The 19,785-nt window shown below is 44.2% G+C and overlaps 1 protein-coding gene across 4 annotated transcripts in view; it reads right to left on the bottom strand.

The window, feature by feature from the left end:
• MRRF (mitochondrial ribosome recycling factor) overlaps positions 1 to 19,785 on the bottom strand; it is a 70,069-nt gene that overhangs the window by 25,590 nt on the left and 24,694 nt on the right. For all 4 annotated transcript variants that reach the window (XM_032478362.1, XM_032478363.1, XM_032478365.1 and 1 more), the window contains exon 6: positions 800 to 959. In XM_032478362.1, coding sequence (XP_032334253.1) covers positions 800 to 959 — 160 coding nt within the window. The remainder of the gene's footprint in view (positions 1 to 799; positions 960 to 19,785) is intronic.

The raw sequence follows: 19,785 nt of genomic DNA, 5'->3' as shown, positions 1-19,785 counted from the left end.
CTGGGCGCAGCCCAGGACAGCTACGTGCTAGCTGACCCACAGAAAGAATAAGAAATAACACTTGATGTATAAAGCACTGCATTTTGAGGCAGTTTGCTATATGCAGCATTACTGTGGCCATGGATGACTGATAAAGATGCAGAGCCAAAGTGGGAGCCTCTGGACAGGTTAAAGCAGACTCCTCTGCTTGGTACACAAGACCCTCTATGAACCGGCCACTCTGTCCCCTCTGTCCACTTCCTAGTCTCCCCCGGGTCCAAGCCACAATCATCTACTTCAGTGGTGTTCTTTTCCATCACCATACCTTGGCACGTGCTGTTCCCCCTTGTCTCTCACTGCTTCACTCCAGCAGCCCCTTTAAGACCTGCTCATGTGTCACCACTCAGCACACTAAGGACGGTGTGAAGTCCTCACTTCTCAGCACCCAGACACCCAACCGCAGACAGGGAGGCATCTGAGTACAGGCTGTTTCCAGTAGTGTGACATTGGCCAAGTGATCTACTTTCTGTGACCTGAGTCTCCTCACTATCCACCTCACAGCTCTGCAGTGGCGAGAACAAACGAAGTGCTGTGAAGTGTTCAGCACAGAGCCTGGAACACAGTGAAAGGTCAGCAGCCTCTCCTTCTCCTCCAAACTCCCAGGGCCAGCCCAGGCGAGGCCCAGAACAGTGACTCAGTCAATGCTGATCATGTCAGTGAAAGAACCAGGGGCATTCTATTTTCATTTTGCTCTCTTCAGAAAGGAACAAGTGATTTTCTGGGTCAGAAACGTAAACACTACATCTGCTGGCAACAGTACCTGTTTCTCTATGAGCCTAATGGTGTCCTCCGAGGTCTTGTCCTTTGATTTCTTCAGCTTATTCATCGCGTTGGTACGAACCTTCCGCAGAGAGTCTTTGGCCTTGTTGGTGTTCTGTTTAGCCAGTTTCACTAGCATTTCCCTGTGCTCCCTGGTTACCCTGATAAAAGACAAAAAGAATGTTCAGCAAAATCATCCACATTAACTGCCAGCCAAGAATTTAACATCACTCTGTCCACTAGCTCAGCAGTTCTGTAACGTTACTCTCTGTCAGTGGCTGATCTTCACATCCCTGATACACGCCCAGGGTCAAGGAAAGTTCCTGGTGAGTTAGCTGAGGAGAGCCAGGAAGAGTACTGCTCACAAGCACGAGCCAGGGAGTCTCGGCAGCCTTGAAGTCAAATCCGGGCCATGCCCCTTACTAGATGCATAAGAGACTTCCTCTCCTCAGGGTTCCCATCTGTACAATGGGGACTGGCAGGACCCATCTTAGAGGCATGGTGTGAAGATTTACGGGACGTGGTGTGTAAACTGTTTAGCACTGACCCTGGCACTTTTTAAGTGCTCAATAAAAGGAAGCAATTAATGATAATTCTACCCCTTTCTCTCCAACTAAAGAAAGCAACGCCAGTGAAAGATGCTACAGAAACAGCACCGTCTCTGCGTCTCTAAATCACCCAAAACAAATAAGCAGCAACCTTCAGAATCTTAACCATTATCACAGCAAATTATTCATGAACCACCTCAACACTGACCTAGACACAACCTGAGTCCCAACCTAACGTGAGAATCCCTGTACCAGTTAACTTCTATAACATACCCATGAGAGTATCTGGCATGTTATAAATGCTTAATAAATGTCAGTGACTTCTACTATTAATATCCTCATCATGGAAACAACTATGAGCACACTGAAGGCCTGTTACAAACCACTGGGACAGGGACCTCACAAGTTTTTGTAAGCTGACCCTTATGACAACTGTATGAAGCAGTTATTATTCCTATTTCACATTTAGTCATCACAAGAACCCAGCAAAGTAGTCCAGTGTGTGTGTCCTGCCCTCCTTTCTCAGTTGTGTCCGCACTGAGTGCCTACGAGCTATCAGAACCAACATACTGGCTATACTGTGTACGATGATGAAGGTGACAGACCTCTGTCCCGCTCTCAGGGAGCTTAGTAGGGAGAGAGGCAAGTAAAGAGACATTTACAACAGAGTGTGAGAAGTGCTGAGGAAAGGGAATCGGGGAAGGACAAGGAGCCAGAGGAGCACAAAAGAGACTCAGCCGACTCATACCGGGAATAGTCTGAGTTTGGGGAGGGGTTGGTAAGGGGAGACTTTCTGAAGAAATGATATCTAAATGTGGTAGGCATTAGGTTTGTTCACTAGTCCTCTGGTTCTTATTCCTTCCAGTAGAAATGCACTTCCCCAGCCCCTCTGAAGTTTGATGTGGCTGTACAGCTTGTTTTGGCCCATGGAATGTGAGCAGAGTGGGTGTCGCCTCAGGGCGGAAGCCATAAGAGGCAGTGTGTGCTCCACCACATTTGTTTCTGTTGGCTACAGTACAAGTTGAGAGGGAACTGCCGTCAGCTTGGGTCCCAGAGAGACTATGAACGTGCCCCATGCAGCATGAGCAAGAAACAGACTCCTATTGTTTTAGCCATGGAGATTTGGGGGTTGTTTGTTACTACAGCATTGCCCATCCTATCCTGACTAATACACCACAGTCAGAAGAATGAGTGCAAGTTGCCAGTACTGGGGGTGGAGTTTCCAGGAGGAAGAAGGAGCATGTACAAAGGCTTTAAGCTGCAAGGAGTTCATGCCTCATGTGAGCAACTGACTGGAGCACAGGTAACAAAGAAGGGAGTAAAAAGAAAAGAGGCTGGAAAGCCATATCACAGAGGGTCTTCTAAGATCATGAGCTCCATTTTACAGTTGAAGAAAATAAAATGTGAAGAAGTTTGGGATCTTACACAAAGTCAAACTTTGGCTGGCCTGTCTCAAAAGCTGATGGTCTCGGTATGACAAAATTCCTCTGCCTCCTGTCTTGACATGGACATCAATGGCATATGGTTCCTGACCCTCAAATCAACATGGTTCTGGCCTAGTAAGGCTAATCCCAAGTTCTGGGTATATGTTTTTTCCTGATAGGATCAGAAGAAAAATTAAGGAATTTTGAGAAAGGATAAGCTCTGAAGACAACGTGGACAGCTGTGTGGATCCAGCATTTAAGGTTTCCTCAAATAAAAATAATCCTGATTACTACCTTCATGAAGTCCCTCAATGCCAGGTGAGTACTTTAAGTGTATTACCTCACTGAACCTCACAACAACTCGTCAAGCTAGATTCTAAAACCCCACTTTCCTAGGAGGAAACTGAGGTACACAGATGCTGAGTAACTTGCCCATGGGCTTGAATGACAGAACTGGGATTCAAATCCAGATCTTTCTGGCTGGTGTTCTTTCCATGACTCCATGCTGCCTACCCTTTGCAATCTATTTCAAGTAAATTAGGCACTGCTGCCATTGCAGAAAGCTTTTTTTCCAAAGTCAGTAATATGAATCTTGGGACTGAAAAGGACAAAACCACCATGTCAGGAGTTTAGGGATTTGGATCAGATCTTGTTACTTTTATGGTTTTTAATTCATTGAACAAAAATCATGCTGACATGTTTAGGTCTCTTTTTTGTTCTGCCAAAGCATATGTCAGTATAAGGAAGGAACAGGAAAATTAAAACTTGATCCACTGATTCAAAAAACTTAATCCTGCTGAAATACGAGGACGGGCAGAAAATAAATGAATCTGAGTCTGTAAGAAACCTCTTAAACTTCTCTACAGAGAAGTATTTCAATACTACAATTCACATATAATGTGAATAGGTATCCTACTTTTGCAACCAATCTTTAATAAAATAAAAAATTTATCTTTTTTGCTACATTGTTATATTTGTATTTTACATGCAGAACAAAAATCACATTCAAAAATATGTAAACTGGGACTCAAAAAAATCTTGGCAGTAAATGGGTGTATAAAGAAAATGAAATTATAATATATGTAACTTAGCCTTAATAAAGTATATGTTTATATTTATTAATGTAAATGTGATATTACTATACGATTAATACCAGGCAGTTTCCATACATAATAGTATTCAATTACTGACACTGACAAAAACATTTCAGGTTCAGGATGCAAATACAGAGGCAATAATCTAAGGAAATGGAGAGGGGGGTGCAGGGAGGAGGGGGGAAGATGGGAGGAGGGGAGGGGGCACCAGGCACAGGAAGGGCTGCGGGGAAGCGAGGAACATGCATGCTCATGGGGGTCTTGACCTGAAACGTATGCAAAACAGGAGATCAGAGGCAGTCAGAGTGATGGAAAGGCACCAGTTTTGAAGTCAAGATGGACCCGTTTTATTCCTACATCTATCACTCAGAAGCTGAAGCTGACTATCCTTGGGCAAGCTACCTCATCCCTCTCAGCCTCAGTTTCTTTATCTCTAAAATGAAGATAATCAAAACACCTTACAGGGTGATCAGGAGAAGCAGATACAACATATATAAAGGACCAAGAAAGATAGCAGCACATAGTAGCCTGGAATAAACGATAGCGTTTATGAATGTTTTAATCAAACACACTAATTACTTCCTTATGAAACAAAGAGGGGCACATCTGTTTTAGAAAAGAAACATACTATATTATGGAAATATTTTAATTCCTTTCCAAACCAGTGATTAATACATCTGATCATCTCCATCTCGCGTTCTCAGGGTTCTGTGAGTACACGCTAGTTGTCTTCCAGGCTCTGGGCTCGGCTGGTGGGTTCTGAGCACTGCTCTGCACTTGGCAAGCACTCACTCATCAAGCACTGGCTGGGGCCCCTGTGCTCCCTGCCAGATCCTGGGCCAGGCTGAGGAATGCCAGAGGGGAGGCAGGCCTGGTCCAACTTCTCCAGAGGCTCGGTCCAGCAGTGTAGACAGCCTTGTCAACCACAACTCAGGAAGAGCAGGACTGCTGCTGGGACAGAGGGAACGGGCCTTCTGTGGGAGGACCAGCCGAAAGTACAGCTCATTCAGCCTCCTTGAGATTTGCAAAATGCCCTAGAGATGCGTAGTAACTCAAGGCTGCAGAAGAAAAGAAAGGGCACTTGAGGCAGAGCACGGTGGGAGATACAATGGCAGGAAGGCATAAAGCTGAAAAAGGTGCGTCATGGTCAACTTTGTTCTGTAGGCCTGGAGTTTTCAAATTCTCCTCTAGCCACAAAACCTGGGCTTCAAAGAAAGCCAAGGAAGGGCCCCATGTATAAAACAGATAAAAAGAGAGCTATTTCAGTTAATGAGGGACAGGGCAATGACGGGGAGATGGGGCGCGGGTGGGGGGCGGCGGTGCTCCACCCCAGGCCTATGAAGCTTATCCCCACCCTGACTCCCCTCCACCTCTGGGCCTGCCATTCACTGGCCAAGTGGCCTTAAGCAAGTGATTTAAACTTTCTGAGCCTTGGTCAGCTCATCTGGAAGTAGAAATTGAAAATAAACAAGCAAAAAACCCCAGCATCTACCTTTCAGAGTTCTGTGAGGATTAGATGAGATAATATATGGGAAATACACAGTACAAAGCTTGGGAGAGAACAAACGAGGAAATGCAAGCTGCTTTTGTTGCTACTGTTGTTTATGTTTTGGCAACTAAGGAGGCATCTTCAAATAATGAAGAGGCTTTTCATGGACATTTTTTATAAACAAGAAATGACAGGGCAAACACTCTATGATCCAGCAAGATGACTTTTTGAGATCTAACCAGTAACTTAACATCTCATGTACATTTTAAAATCCAAATGTTGCCAGCATGTGGCCATGATATTTTCTCTTTCTGGTATTAATTCATTCATTTAGTTTATAGTTTCACTCAACAGCAGTTTACTGGGCACCTACTGTGTGCTGGCCACTACGTCAGATACGAGGAATATAGCATTAAACACACATGAGTTTGCAGTCTGGCTAGGAAGGCAGTCATCAAACACATACACAATTAGTCAATAAGTTACTGTTGTAATAGCACAATAAAGACATATAGAGCTCTATAAAAATAATAAGCAGGGGGAAGGAGTCTGATCAAGCTCTCCTATGGAACTCCAGGAAGAAAATGTGAAGATATTTAAGTTAAGGGATATTAAGATGAGTAAGAGAGGAGAAGCCAGAAGATCATTCCCACCAGAAGGACTGGCCTGTGTAAAATAAAGGCCTTTTTGCAAGTAAGGAGGGTACTGCTCTTGGGGAACTGAAGAATGGCATTGTGGCTGTGAGACAGAGAGCAGAGGAGAAAGACTGTCCCCAGTGAGGCTGGCGAGGCTGGCAAGGGCTAGACTGGTACACAGGCTCTTCAATGTCATATCCTGTCTTAGCAGATCCACTGACAGACGCATGGGCACAAATGGGGTGCACACACAGCGGAATATTCTTCAGCTTCTCAAAGAGGAAGGAAATTCTGATACACGCTAAACTTTGTGAACATTATGCTAATACAATAAGCCAGGCTCAGAAGGACAAATATTGTATGAGTCACCTTACATGAGGTACCTACTATAGTCAAATTCTTAGAGATAGAAAGCAAAAGAGCGATTACCAGGGGCCTGGGGGATCAGAGGATGGGGAGTTACTGTTGAATGGGTTTAGAGTTTCAGTTTTGTAAGATAAAAAGAATTCTGGAGACTGGCTGTACAACAATGCGAATGTACTTAATACCACTGAACTGTACATTTAAAAATAAATGACGTGGTAAATTTTTAATGTATATCTCACCACAATAAAAAAAAAAGTAGAGAAAAAAGGTCTTCGTTGATTGTTTCTAAGAATAACACAGAATACCACAGACGTTCAAGTGAGGCAGAGGAAACGTGATCAGATTTGTATTTTCCACAGACAGCAAGCAATGTACAAACCAGACCTAAGCACATGGTGAAAGCCTGCCCAGGAGCCTCCGGGCAGGCGGACGGGTAGCTTGGGACCCACCCTACAGCAGCGTCTCGGCTGGGTGATGAAGACAGCAGCCTTTTCCGCTAGGGTCAGAGAGCCTCCCAGCATAAGGCAGGGGTTTTGGCTGAGCAGGCAGGGTCACACTTTGTTTGCACAAACTCCACCAGGCAGGTCTTCCAGTAACATCCTGGATAGGAGGCCTTCCTGCAAGATTCCTTGAGTGTGTTCCCATGAACAAAAAGCAGAGGGGCATGCCCCACCAGTAACTCACACAGCAGATAATCCCCCTGACTGAAATGACACTTCCCATTGTTTCAGTGAGAACAGGGCACGCACAGCACCATTCACCAGGTGTACATCAGTGGAAGCCACGCTCAGCATGACGATTACAGTAAAAACTGGTTATAGTATGTCAGACACTCAACTGTAAAAGGATCTCTGGTCACTAAGAGGGGACTTAAAAAGGTAGAAAGAACATGCTCTAAAGCCAGGAAGACCTAAGCTGGAATCCCTACTCTGCCACTTGTTAGCTGCAGAGCCATGAGTGTGCTGTTCAACTCTCCAGACTCAGTTTCCTCATGTATAAAGCGGGAGTAAGAATATTACTGAGGATGGAAGCCAGGATTAAATGAAATGATGGTGGCCAGGGCTTGGCACACTGCCAGGGTGCCTGCACTCCAGGAGCTCTACACAGGGTGGCTGCTTTCTGATTCTTACCATAGAATCTTCCAGGCTTGGGGATGTGAGCAGTGGGGGAGAGAGCAGTCAAAAAGGATTTAGTCACCTGGAGCTTGAACTACTGAGCAGATGGTGAGCAGACTGGGCAGAACGGGAACAGAGGAGGGCAGGCGGCATGGGCAGTGGAGGCAGGAGGTCTGCTCCAGCAGCTGTGCGGGACAGGCTGAGGGACAAGGGAGCTGCACTTCCAGGGAACAAACAGCCCATCGGAGCACAACTCTGACAGCTTAACCGAGGGAAATCTGGCCACCTCCTCACAGGGCTCCTGGGAGAGCCCTCCCAGCAAGCAGCATGGCCCTCAATCAGCAGCAGACACATGCCCTGCTGTATTGTTTGCTGGTGGGCACTGCCCACTGCCTTGGGGCCGCTGGCCCTGAAGGAAATGTTTTTGTCTGTGTAGCCTAGCCAGACTTCCTGTGCTTCTAGGTACACAATCTTTCCTCCCCTCTTTCCTCCCCACCCCACCCCCAGCTCACCAGCCTGTCTTACATACACTGAGGTCTCATAAAGACATCAGGTGTCCTTCTGGCCCAAAGGAAATCATCACACTTTGGAAGGACTTCTATCATCAGCAGTATCTTCGGTTCACTCGAGGAACACAAGCGGACACCTGATTTCAAAGGCCTGTCCTGTGACTGAGGCCTGGCTAAACCAGACACGCCATCCTGAAATACAGCCCAGCCTGATGGAGAGAGTGAGGAGGCTGAGGTCAGGGGTCACAGCTCCACATTCTCAGCTGAGTGACCTTGATTAAGTCACCTGTTTTCTTCTTCCCTGTCACCCTAGAAAGATGGAAACTCAAGTCCAGGGATAAGTGGAGGTAACTCTTACCTCAGCTCTCACGTACAGGACAAAGCATAGGTTTGGTGGTCAAGGTGGACTTTTTTTCCACTCTCACCTCTGCCACTGACAGGTAGGGTAACCGTGGACTTAAAATTAACTTTTCCTTCCTAAATCACAAAGAACGGTGCCTAGTGAAGTGTTCAGGAGAACAGTCTCTGAAGCCAGACTGCCAGGATTTGAGGCCCAGATCTATCACTGCTTAGCGGTTATGGCCCTAGGCAAGTAATTGTACCTCTTTGCCTCAATGTTCGCATCTGTCAAATGTGTACAGTATCTAATGAGGTGGGGAATACAAATGTTACCTTTCTTTTTCCACAGTTAGTGTTAAGAGCGAATGAGAGACGACGGTTAAAGAACTCTGCATAGGCAGGAAGTGACTATTTTAAAAGCTATCAATCATACCAGTAATAAAGTAACAGTGATGTCTCCTGCTGAGGGCAGAGCACAGTGGCTGTAAGCCCAGGCGCTGAGAAAGATGCCTGTTCTTCCCCTTACTGACCAGGTGACAGCGGGCCCAAAGAACTTCCTCCCCCGTGACAGCTTCTTCATCTGTAAATAGGGATAATAACATACGTACCCCAAACACTGTTATGGATGGATTAGTTAATATACCAAGAGCACCTGGAAGAGTGGCGGGCACAGAGCGAGCGCTCACAGTCCTTCGTCCCATGAACACTGACTGCATTACTGTACTGACGACACACTAGGTCCTGGTCCAGTGGCTAGGGTTACAGCAACACACAGAACTGACAGAGCATCTCCTATTCGCATTCTAGTGAAGGAGAGAGTAAATAGAAGTATACAAAATGACATGTAAGTGCTATGAGTAAAAGAAAGCAAGACAGGGAGATAAGGAGGGACCTTGTTATGATCACAGTAAGGGCCCAGTGATAACGGCCTTGACCTCCAGCCCCAGTGCCGCCTGCTCCCCTTCAATAACACTAACAATGACTAACATCTGCAGAGCTCTTTCCATGTGCCGGGCTCTAAGATGACGTGCGCTCTGTGCATTAGCTTAGTGAACCTTCACATCTCTCCTAGGACACTAGCGGTATTGTTACCTAGCTTCCACAGATTAGAAAAGGGAGGCTCAGACGCATCAAGTAACCTGCCCAAAGCCACACAGCAAGTTCCTGGCAGACCTGGGATCTGAGCCCAGTGCAGCCTGATTTGAGTTCCCGACCTCCCTTGCTGGTGCCAGATGAAGTGAAGAAGGTGCTCGTACCAGCTGCAGTGATAAGGAGAGCACGGCTGTTACACTAAGGCTCACTTAGATCAGAGTCACTGCTACTCCTCCAGCTCCCCTCCGAGTCTAAGTGCAGCGGGAAGAAAGGAGAAAGGGAGTCTCTAGAGGTCCACGATGGACTAGTGATCTGACATGCAGGGGCCAGTGGCCAGGTTCTGCAAGTAGGTGCAGGACACAACGGGTGGACAACAGAAGAGGGGCAGGGGGAGGAAGAGCCTGTCCTTTGTGGTCCTTCTGCATAGGTGTTGATGGCAGCCTTCTCCTCAGTCCACGCTCTACTCTTGATTCCTGATTGCACTTTCTTGCGTGTTTCAAACAGAACATCTGTGCTGGGAGGAAGCTCCCATTCCACACACCTGGGACCTGAAATCACAGGAGGTGCTCCTAAAAGGCCACAGGCTGGGTGAGGACAAAGTAGTCATCCTAAAACTGCATGGAAGCCCGCCAGGCCTGCCAGGTAGAGGGCAACATGCTGGAACGCCACCAGCAGAATGAATGAACGCACGGCCCTGGGAAGCAGCGACGGCAAGCAGGCGGCGGGCGTGAAAGGGCTGGAACATCAGCTGCAGTTGCCAAAACGCAGTTGGTGGCTGCCCCAGCCCCAGGGAGGTCATTAGGCTTTTGATTTTCTCTTTTTCCTTTCAAGGTCACTAAAGGCCTGTCTATGTGAAGGTTGTGTGTGAAAAGGGTATTACCGGTATTTCCTAGAATGTGCACCTTATACACACTGTCCCTGGTACAAGATCCGCAAAGCTGTATTCAGCAGCTAGACAGAGGGGCCACAGAGCCAGAAGGAGGCAGGTTCCAGGTCAGCAGCCCAAAGAGCAACGTGATCGTGTGGCAAGAACACGGGCTTTAGAAACAGGCAGATTCAATTTGAATAATGACTCCTCTGCTTACTAATCTGTGACCCTGAGCAAATTACTTAACCTTGCTGATTCCCAGTTTCCTCATCTGTATTATACTTGTCTCAGAAGGGTATTTCTCTCCAGGCACAAAAACAATGAGATCACCATGAAAAGCTGTACAGATGATTTCGTTAAGCCAAAAAAAGGAAGTTGTGGCACTGCAGAAATTTAATTCCATTTATGTAAACTAAATATGTGTATGTGTGTGCATGTGTGTGTGCATGCGTGTGTTTGTATGTCTGCATCTTTTAAAATCTAGAAGGATACACACTGAACTTTCCAGCAGTTACTTCTAGGAAGAATACTTGGAGAACAATAACTTTTTATTCTTCTTTAGGATTTGAATTTTTGATAAATGTGTGTTATTTTTATAATTAAGGAGAGATTAAAATCATATATCTGGTAAGAGTCTAGTATCCAGAACACATAAAGATCTCCTATAACTCAACAACAAAAGTACAGACAACCCAATTTAAAAATGGGCAAAGGGCTTGAAAAGACATTTTTCTAAAGATGTACAAATGGCAAAGAAGCACAAGAAAAGATACTCAACACCAATAACGTTAGGGTAATGCAAATATGAAATACCACTCCAAACCCACTAGGGTGGTAGTAAATAATAATAATAATAATAATAATAATAATAATAATAATAATAATAATAATAATAATAATAATAATAATAAAAAACAAGTATTGGCAGAGAGATGAAGAAATTAGAACTCTTAAATATTACTGGTGGAAATAAAAAATTTCACAGTCCCTGTGAAAAAGTTTGGCAGATCATCAAAAAGTTAGAGTTATATTACCCAGTGATTCCACTCATACATATATATCCAAAAGAACTAAAAACATGTTTACACAAAAACTTATGCAATAATGTTCATAGCAGACTTGTTCATAATAGCCAAAAAATGGAAACCACTCAAATATTCATCAGCTCAAGAATAGATAAATAAAATGTGGCATATCCACATAATGGAATATTATTTGGCAATAAGAAAGAATGAAGGACTGATGTATGCTACAACACAGATGAACCTTGAAAGTATTATGCTAAGTGAAAAAAGCCAGTCACAAAAAACCACATACTGTGTGATTCCATTCATGTGAAATGTTCAGAATGGGGAAATCTATAGACCGAAAGCAGAAGTAGTTGCCTAAAACAATCCCTGGGGAGGGGAGTTGATCTGGGGTAAAGTGGGGAGTGACTGCTAGTGGGTTCAAGGTTTCTTTGTGGGATGATGAACAAATGTCCTAAAATTGAATGTGGTGATGGTTGTAGAACTCTCTGATTATACTAAAACCCACTGTATTGTACACTTTAAGTGGGTGAATATATCTCAGTAAAGCTGTTATCTGGTTCTCATCATCATCCTGGGTGGAAAGCTTAATGGCAGGCAACGTGCATGGTTTCCTCACCCGTGGAATGGCAGTAACTGCTCCCCTGTAACAGTTAACAGTCCTCACGTGGAAAAGGTCATGGGAATAGTCACTAACAGTTCACTTGATAATGACAATTTTAAAAAGAACATTCCTTCTCATTTCATGAATATCTTTTCTTTCTTCACTGGTGTCAGACCTGCATCACGGTCTAAAGGCTCTCCTTGTCTAGTCCTGCTCCCTCTCCCCTGTACCCTTCACATGAGTTTCTCCCAGTAACTCTTCAGAAAAGTAAATATTGCTATTATCCCATTTTACAGATGACGGTTGAAATAACTAGCCTAAGGTCACATAACTCATTTTATTGGTTCTCTTCTTTGAGTTTTTCTGACTGTACCCTTGGCTCCTGCAGGCATCAATTCCCAATCTTCCTGGCTGCACAGAAGCTCCGCCTCCCTGTTTAACTCAGCCTGGGGACCCTCCTACCTGCCTTACCAGTTTGCTCTCCCTGGAAAAACCTGGTCATCATCCTTGAGAAGCTGCACATCAGCATATGGTGAGAAAAAACACTTGAGAAAGGGAATCCAGGCTAGGAGAACCATGACCCAGGACTTTTTCTGTTCTCTGGTGAAACTCCCTGGTCCGATCCCAAGGAGAATTCTCCTCCATGCTGTCACCTTGGAACAAAATCTGAAGGAAGGAGCCTGGTCCAGGCATAAGGTTTATCAACGCTGACAACACTGGGAGGAAAAGTGGGAGCTGATGATGGCAATTATCCAACTACTGTGAGGTCTTGGGGAGCAGTGCAGTGGGTTGGGGGTGTCAAGAAGAGTCAAGGCCTCTCGGCCTTTCCAGAAACACTAAGCAAATCTCGCACCACAGGCAGGAAAAGCCACTGGATTTTCTTCTTTGGGCTATACCTTCCAGGAGGTCTTGTTCCCCACAATTCATATTCAAAGAACAAACCAAGTGCTCATTAACAATCAAACTACAGAGTTCCTGAGCAACTTAAATTCCAAGATAATTACAACATAATGACTCAACTCCTCCCACCCCTAAAAATGGAGGAAAAGATAGAAAAAAAAATGAACATGGGGCTGGAGGAGGGGGTTAGTGAGAAAGAGAGGAAAAGAGAGTGTATGGTCTAAAAGGGAAATCTGCAAACAGAAAGAAAATATCATTGGTTTTACTCCCAGTCCGAGAAAGAATGTTTCCAAGAACTCCTTAACCAGGAGAATTAGAGAATAACAAATACTGTAAGAAAAAGAAATGAAACTTTATTAAGTATCTATGACATACCAGGCCTCACGCTAGGAGAATCGCATATAATCTCCCCTTACTCTTCAAAAAATAATCACAGAAATTATGCCCATTTTACAGAAAAGGAGGCTGAAACTTCCAAAACGTAAGTGACTTGCACAAGGTGACTACAGCCAGCATATTTCCCAGACTGCCACCAGCCAATGACTACATGTGGCAGAGGGACTCCTTTAACAGGCAATCTTCACTCAGGAACGCCCCAGCCACCTGGCTGATGTCCTCAGAACGCACTGCAGTCTGAGTCGTCCTCTACTCAACCCTCCTCTTTTCCTTTCTTCACTGGTGGCAGACCTGGACCTTGTCTCTTTCACAAGCCTTTTTTCCAATAAATTTCTTGCACAACTAATTCTGTCCTGGCATCTGCTTTCAGAGGACCCAAGTTGATACACCCAGAGCATGACAGAAGAGGGATTTGAAACTAGGGCTGTCTAACCCTGTGCTTTCCTTCATACCCAGAGATTAACTGATAAACAAATCATGTTGCTAAATTCACTGATCAATTCTCAGACCTTCCCTTCCTTGACCAACAGCAAGAGCCAGTGCAGCTGATGAGTCCGTCCTCTTTAAAACACATCATTCGGTTTCCAGGCCTCCACACTCTCCGAGTTCTCTGGCCTCTTATTCTCAGTCTCTCTTGCTGGTTCCTCCTCATCGCCCTGACCCAGAAACCTTGATGTGGGGTGTCCAGGGCTTAGTTCCCAAACCCTTCTCTCTGTCAGCTATATTTGCTCTCTAAAACAATCTCATCTAATTTCCTGGCTTCTACACGTTCATGCCTCCCGATCTCTCTCTCTACCCATACATGTCCTCTGAACTCAAAACTGACATATCTAACAGCATACTTGACCTCTCCACTTGGATGTCTAATAGTACCTTAAAATAAATATGGACAAAACCTGCTCTTCCTCATACCTAGCCTGTCCTCCCAGTCTGCCCAGCTCAGGAAATGGCAACTCCATCCATCAGCAAATCCTGACAGCTTTTCCTTTAAAATGCATCCCGAATCTAACCACTTCTAACCAACACCATCACCACACTAGTCCAGGCCGCCATCATACCTGGATTAATAGCTCCTAACTGGTCCCTGCTTTCACCCTCGCCTCCCCACAGTATAATTCTCAAAATAGCAGCCAGAATGATCCTTACAGAACCTAAATTGGATCATGTCACTCTCTAGCTCAAAACCCTCCAATGACTTCCCATTTCATTCCAAGTAGAAGCCAAAATCCTTACAATGGCCTATAAGGACAATGATGGTTAATTTTATGTGTCAACTTGACTGGGTCACAAGCAAACCCAGATATTTGCTCAAACATTACTCTGGGTGTTTCTTTGAGGGTTTTTTGAATGAGCTGAACATTTAAATCAATAGACTCAGCAAAGCAGATTGCCCTCTGTAATGTGGATGGGCCTCCTTCTATCAGTTGAAGGCCTGCATGACACAAAACTAATAGGGAACTTCTCTGAATATGAGGGAATTCCTCTTCCTGACTGCCTTCAGAGCTGGAACAATGGTTTTTTCTCTGCCTTCAGACTCAAACCGAAACAGCTCTTCCTGGGTCTCGAGTCTCCTGGCCTTTAGACTGGAAGTACACCATCAGCTCTCCTAGTTCTCAGGCACTTCAGACTCAGATCAGAACCACACCATCAGCTCTCCTGAGTCTCCAGCTTGTCCACTATCGACCTTGGGACCTGTCACCCTCTGTAATCGCAGGAGCCAATTCCTTATAATAAACCTCTTCATATACATATATACGTACGTACACGCACACACGCGTACATACACACACACGTGTATATATATATATATATATATATATATCTCCATACATCCATATACATATCCATACATTCAATAAATTATTCCGGGTGCTCCTATGAGGGTGTTTTTGGATGAGTTTACATATACATACATATCCATATATACGCATGGATGTGTGTACATTATATACACACAGATATAGATATACATACAGATACAGATACATATGTAGCCTATTGGTTGTTTCTCTGGAGAACCCTGACTAATACAAAGACCTTACATGATCTCGGCCTCTACATTTCACTCTGACCTCATCCCCTATTTCTCTCCCCTCCCTTGTTCTGCTACAGCCAATGAGCACTCTATTCCCTGAACACCTCAGGACTCCCACCTCAGGGCCTTTTCACTTGCTGCTTTCTCTGCCTCAGCGCTGAGTATAGGCACAGTTTGCTCCCTCACATCCTCAGTTCTCTGCTCGACTATCACCTTCCCCCTGAAGCCTTCTGTGAACACTTTACTTAAAACGGCACCAGCCCGCTACCCCCATCTATGACATCCTTTATTTCTTTTCATTGCCTTATTTTTCTACACAGAGAGAAAAATATGTCCATCTGGCACACACCCCATATGTGTGTGTTACTGTCCATTTGCCAAGCATAAGTTCCACACGGGCAGAAGTTTTGTCTGGCTTGTTCACTGCTCTATTCTCCATGTCTAGAGCTATGCCTGACACACAGTAGGTGCTCAATAAATATCTGCTGAATAAACTTATGAATATCCTAGAAATTTCACATTACAGCATAAAAATTTTATATTCTCATAAAAGCAGTTAAGTGGTTAGGGAAGTGACTTGCAGAGGGGCACGGGGACCTTTCAGGACAACTGAACTGTTCTACATCAGGACTGAGGTGGCGGCTACAGGGACACATCTATTTGTCTGAGTTCATCATCGTCCACAACTGAAATGGGTTAATTTTTTGTATGTAAGTTACAGTCTCAATAAAGCTGACTGAAAAAAACATGTACCTTATATTCCAGACTGCCTCTCACACCAAAAAGTGGCACACAAATTCACTTTCAGATTATGCACCCTGATTTGAGCTTTGGTAATTATGCTCCACATGGCTTGGGTTGGTATATAATTAAACTTTAAAATACCAATTGCTGCCCATTATTACAAAAAGAAAAAGTGCTCTCAGAAGTCCAGAGACGTAAGAAGAGACTTTGAAGCAAGCAGACTCATACTTAAATCCAGCACAACTCCATCTTTATTAGCTAAATGAACTTGAGCACATTATTTAACCTCTCTCAGGCTTACTTAGCTCATGTATAAAAAAGGGGGGGGCATAATAGAATAAAATGACTTAAATAATACAGCACAAGGCCTAGAATATAGTTCATACTCAGTAAACAGTCACTTTACTTAACATTATTATTGCCATGCAGTGAGTCAAGAGAGCCATTCAAGTATCAGTGGGATTTCCCAAGAGAGTGACATCAAGTTTGGGTCTGAGGATGACTGGAGGGGTCAGCGGGGTGTTTTGCAGACGGTCTCCTGGCCCTGAAATGTCCATGTCTCTAAGAAGCTCAGCAATACACAGCGTACTGGTGCAAACAAGCACTGGGGCAATCAAGGAGCAGAGGCTGCCCCAAGGCTCCCCCCACATTCTGTTCACCTCTTCCCCAACTACAGTCCCCCCTACCACTTCCCACTCCCAGCAGAAGAACAGGAAGCAAAGCCTTAGCAGATCATTACAACACTGTTAGTAAAGAGAAAAATGCTAAACAACAACTGGGATATTCAACAACTGGGAACTATTTAACACTATATATAACATGCAAACACTACACATCCCTTAAAAATAAGGAAAAACTCTCATCGGAGACAGCAACGACACACTCAATTTTTTTAAAAGTGCAGAAGAGTATGTATAATATAATCCCATATCATTACAAGGAAAATGTGTCTGAAGTTGCATAAAAGAAAAATCTGGTGAATCAAGGTACCAAAAGTAGTGCCCTATGGAGAATAGGATGGAAGTACTTTAATTTTTTATTTAATTCTACTTAAAGCAAAACCACTACAGACACTGATGAGAAATAATGAAAGGGAGGACAATCCAGGAAGGATGCAGCCTCGCTGGGGAATGAATCAATCTTATGTGCTTTTATTTCTGCAGCGAATTCGTGATTCCTTACAGGTTTATTTAAAGCCAGACGTGAACTCAGTGCTTGCAAACCAAAGCAGCCTCATTCTACTTTGTGTGGTTTTCTCATCGATATTTGGTAGAACAATGAGTAAGGAGGCAGTAGTTGTTGGTTTGTTTGGGAGCATAATGAAGATGTGAATGGGATGGGGGCAGAAATCTGGCCTGATCAAAATCAACTCCTGTTCAAAACTTTTCAGGGTCCCTGATTAAAAAGACTGATATACCAGATGAACCTGCCATCAGAAGACAAGAACAGGGAAAAAGGCAGGAAGTAAGACCTGAGTTCCATTCTGCTTCTGCCCCTTGGTAGCCCTACGACAGGGGGCACTGACTCCTGGGAGCTTCAGATCTCTCATCAGGCAGGTGGGCATAAGAACAGTCTCCTGACCGCAGAGTGGTGGTGTGAGAATTCAGGGTGAAATCCTCAAGCATTCAGCACAGCACCTCCAGGCATTATACCCATAGAGCAGGTGGTCAATAAACAGTATCCAGAATTTGATTACATAAATAAGAAAGAAAAATAGAAGAAACTGTATCAGTGAATCTTGATTAACAGAAATGTTCAAAGAATCCATCCAGTGGACTGACTTCACTGGCCAGAGAAGAAAACAAAAGCTACACACGTTGTCAGTGGGGACAAGGAACCAGAGGCCAGCCATGAGAAAAACTCGCACACAGCCACACACAGCTGGATTCTCAGAGGCTATGAAAAGAAGGCTTGGTGATAAGAACCACTCAGGCTCCAAGCCTGACCTGTTATTGATTTAGGATTTATCTTCCGCCTACTTTCCAAAGGGATCGGAGGCAGATTACAGTTAAGAGTCACGTACTCAGTAGACTCATTTAAATAAGAATATAAGAATCAGAGAAGTGTAATGAGGGTGAGGTACCAGCTGAGATCTGCTGCAACTGCAATAAAACTTAATTCTGGGCATCCAGAGTTAAGGAGAAAAAGCAAACTTGCAGACTATAATTATGCAGAGGAAGAACCACAATCAACCAGGAAAGGTAAATTTTTATAGAACTAAACTTGAAATTTTACCATCAGAAACTCGGAATTTATGCTTCTGATTCCCTCCCACCTCCTAACAAGCTTTAGGGTGTTATTTTCCTCTTAACAGCTTTGCCAATTACCAGCTGGGTGGCCTAGAGCCAATGTGTCACCTCTTTGAATCTTAGTTTCTTCACCATTAAAAGGGAGTGACACACCTACCTACTTATTAAAAGTGGATGAAGAAATATTTGCTAACATTAACCGGGTGCTTGCCGAACATCAAAAGCTTTGTGTCCCCAATCTCACTGAAATCTCCCAACAACCATATAAGGCAAGTCCTATAAATATTTACAGATGAGCTCTCTGAGATTCAGAGAGGTAGAGATAGTTGCCATTGTCACACAGCTAAAAAGGAGAAGGATCAGAACGCAATTTCATGCTTCTAGACACCACAGCACCAATTTAACCATCATAATTTTCCACTTTTCCTGAGTATGTTAAGCACCTAATGGTTCCTGGCGTATAGCTGGTACTCAACATATTAGTCCCCATCCTCACTTCTTCCTTTTCTCCTGAAGTAAAATTATATTATATATGTATATATAGAAAATTTTAAGTCTGCTGAAATAGTATTAGTATCTTATATTTATATAGCTTCTTTCCTCTGAGGAGAACACACTATTTAATCTATTTTCTCTACTAATCTCACTAAATCTCTACCTATCATCATGTATTATTTCATTTATTTTACAAATAAGGAACCAGAAGGCAGCAATGCTGCCAGGGTGACATGCCTGGAGTCATATGGGAGTCACTGCCAAAACCAAATAAAAACCTTGGTCTTCTTCACGTCTAAGTCAACCTTTATCGTCTCACATGGCACAGCCTCCATAATAAAGAACAGATCGTTCATTTTTTATCTGGAAAACGACCAAATGTATAATTCAGTAAGGGGCCTCATGACCTTACCACCTTGTCAAAGGGGAAGAAAGTATATAAAAAATGAGGTTTGCAGGAGCAGACGGTTTTGGTCCGTCAACTTTCTCTTGGATTACACCCATTAACCAACATAAAATAATGCAAAATATAGTGTAACAGATCCCTACATCTTCGGAAATTCAAGTTAAACTCACTGACCTTTCAAACTTATATACAACGCACAAGAGCAATCATTAACTCGTGTGGGGCTGCAGGGACGCACGTCGTGCTAACAAGCTCTTTGAAAGAAAAGTGTGATACACAACTGGGCCACTCTAAGAAGCAGCCAAGCCAGCACCGAGCATGTTGCGGCACCAACTCCCAGCATCACAGCATCCCTGAGCTCTGCAAGGGGCCTGGCAGGCCACGGGGAGAGGACCCCTCACCTCGTGTATGAGGAAACCAAGGCTCAGGGAGGTTAAGGGGCTTTCCCAAGATCTCACAGACAGGAGAGCAAGAACTAAAAAATAAACCTACTGACTACCATCCATTCCACTTGCCGGTCTTGCTTCTGATGTCCATGAGTCCTGGCACTGTGCAGAATTACTTAGCTATACAGAGCACAGGAAGAAACAGCCTAGACCCTGGTCACAGAGAAACTCAGGATTCAAATGCTGACTGCTACTAACTGGCCAT

Source organism: Camelus ferus, chromosome 4, assembly GCF_009834535.1.
Source record: "Camelus ferus isolate YT-003-E chromosome 4, BCGSAC_Cfer_1.0, whole genome shotgun sequence".
Lineage (NCBI taxonomy): Eukaryota > Metazoa > Chordata > Mammalia > Artiodactyla > Camelidae > Camelus > Camelus ferus.
Note: the sequence above shows the minus strand (reverse complement) of the source record. Positions and strands in the feature narration are given on the sequence as shown.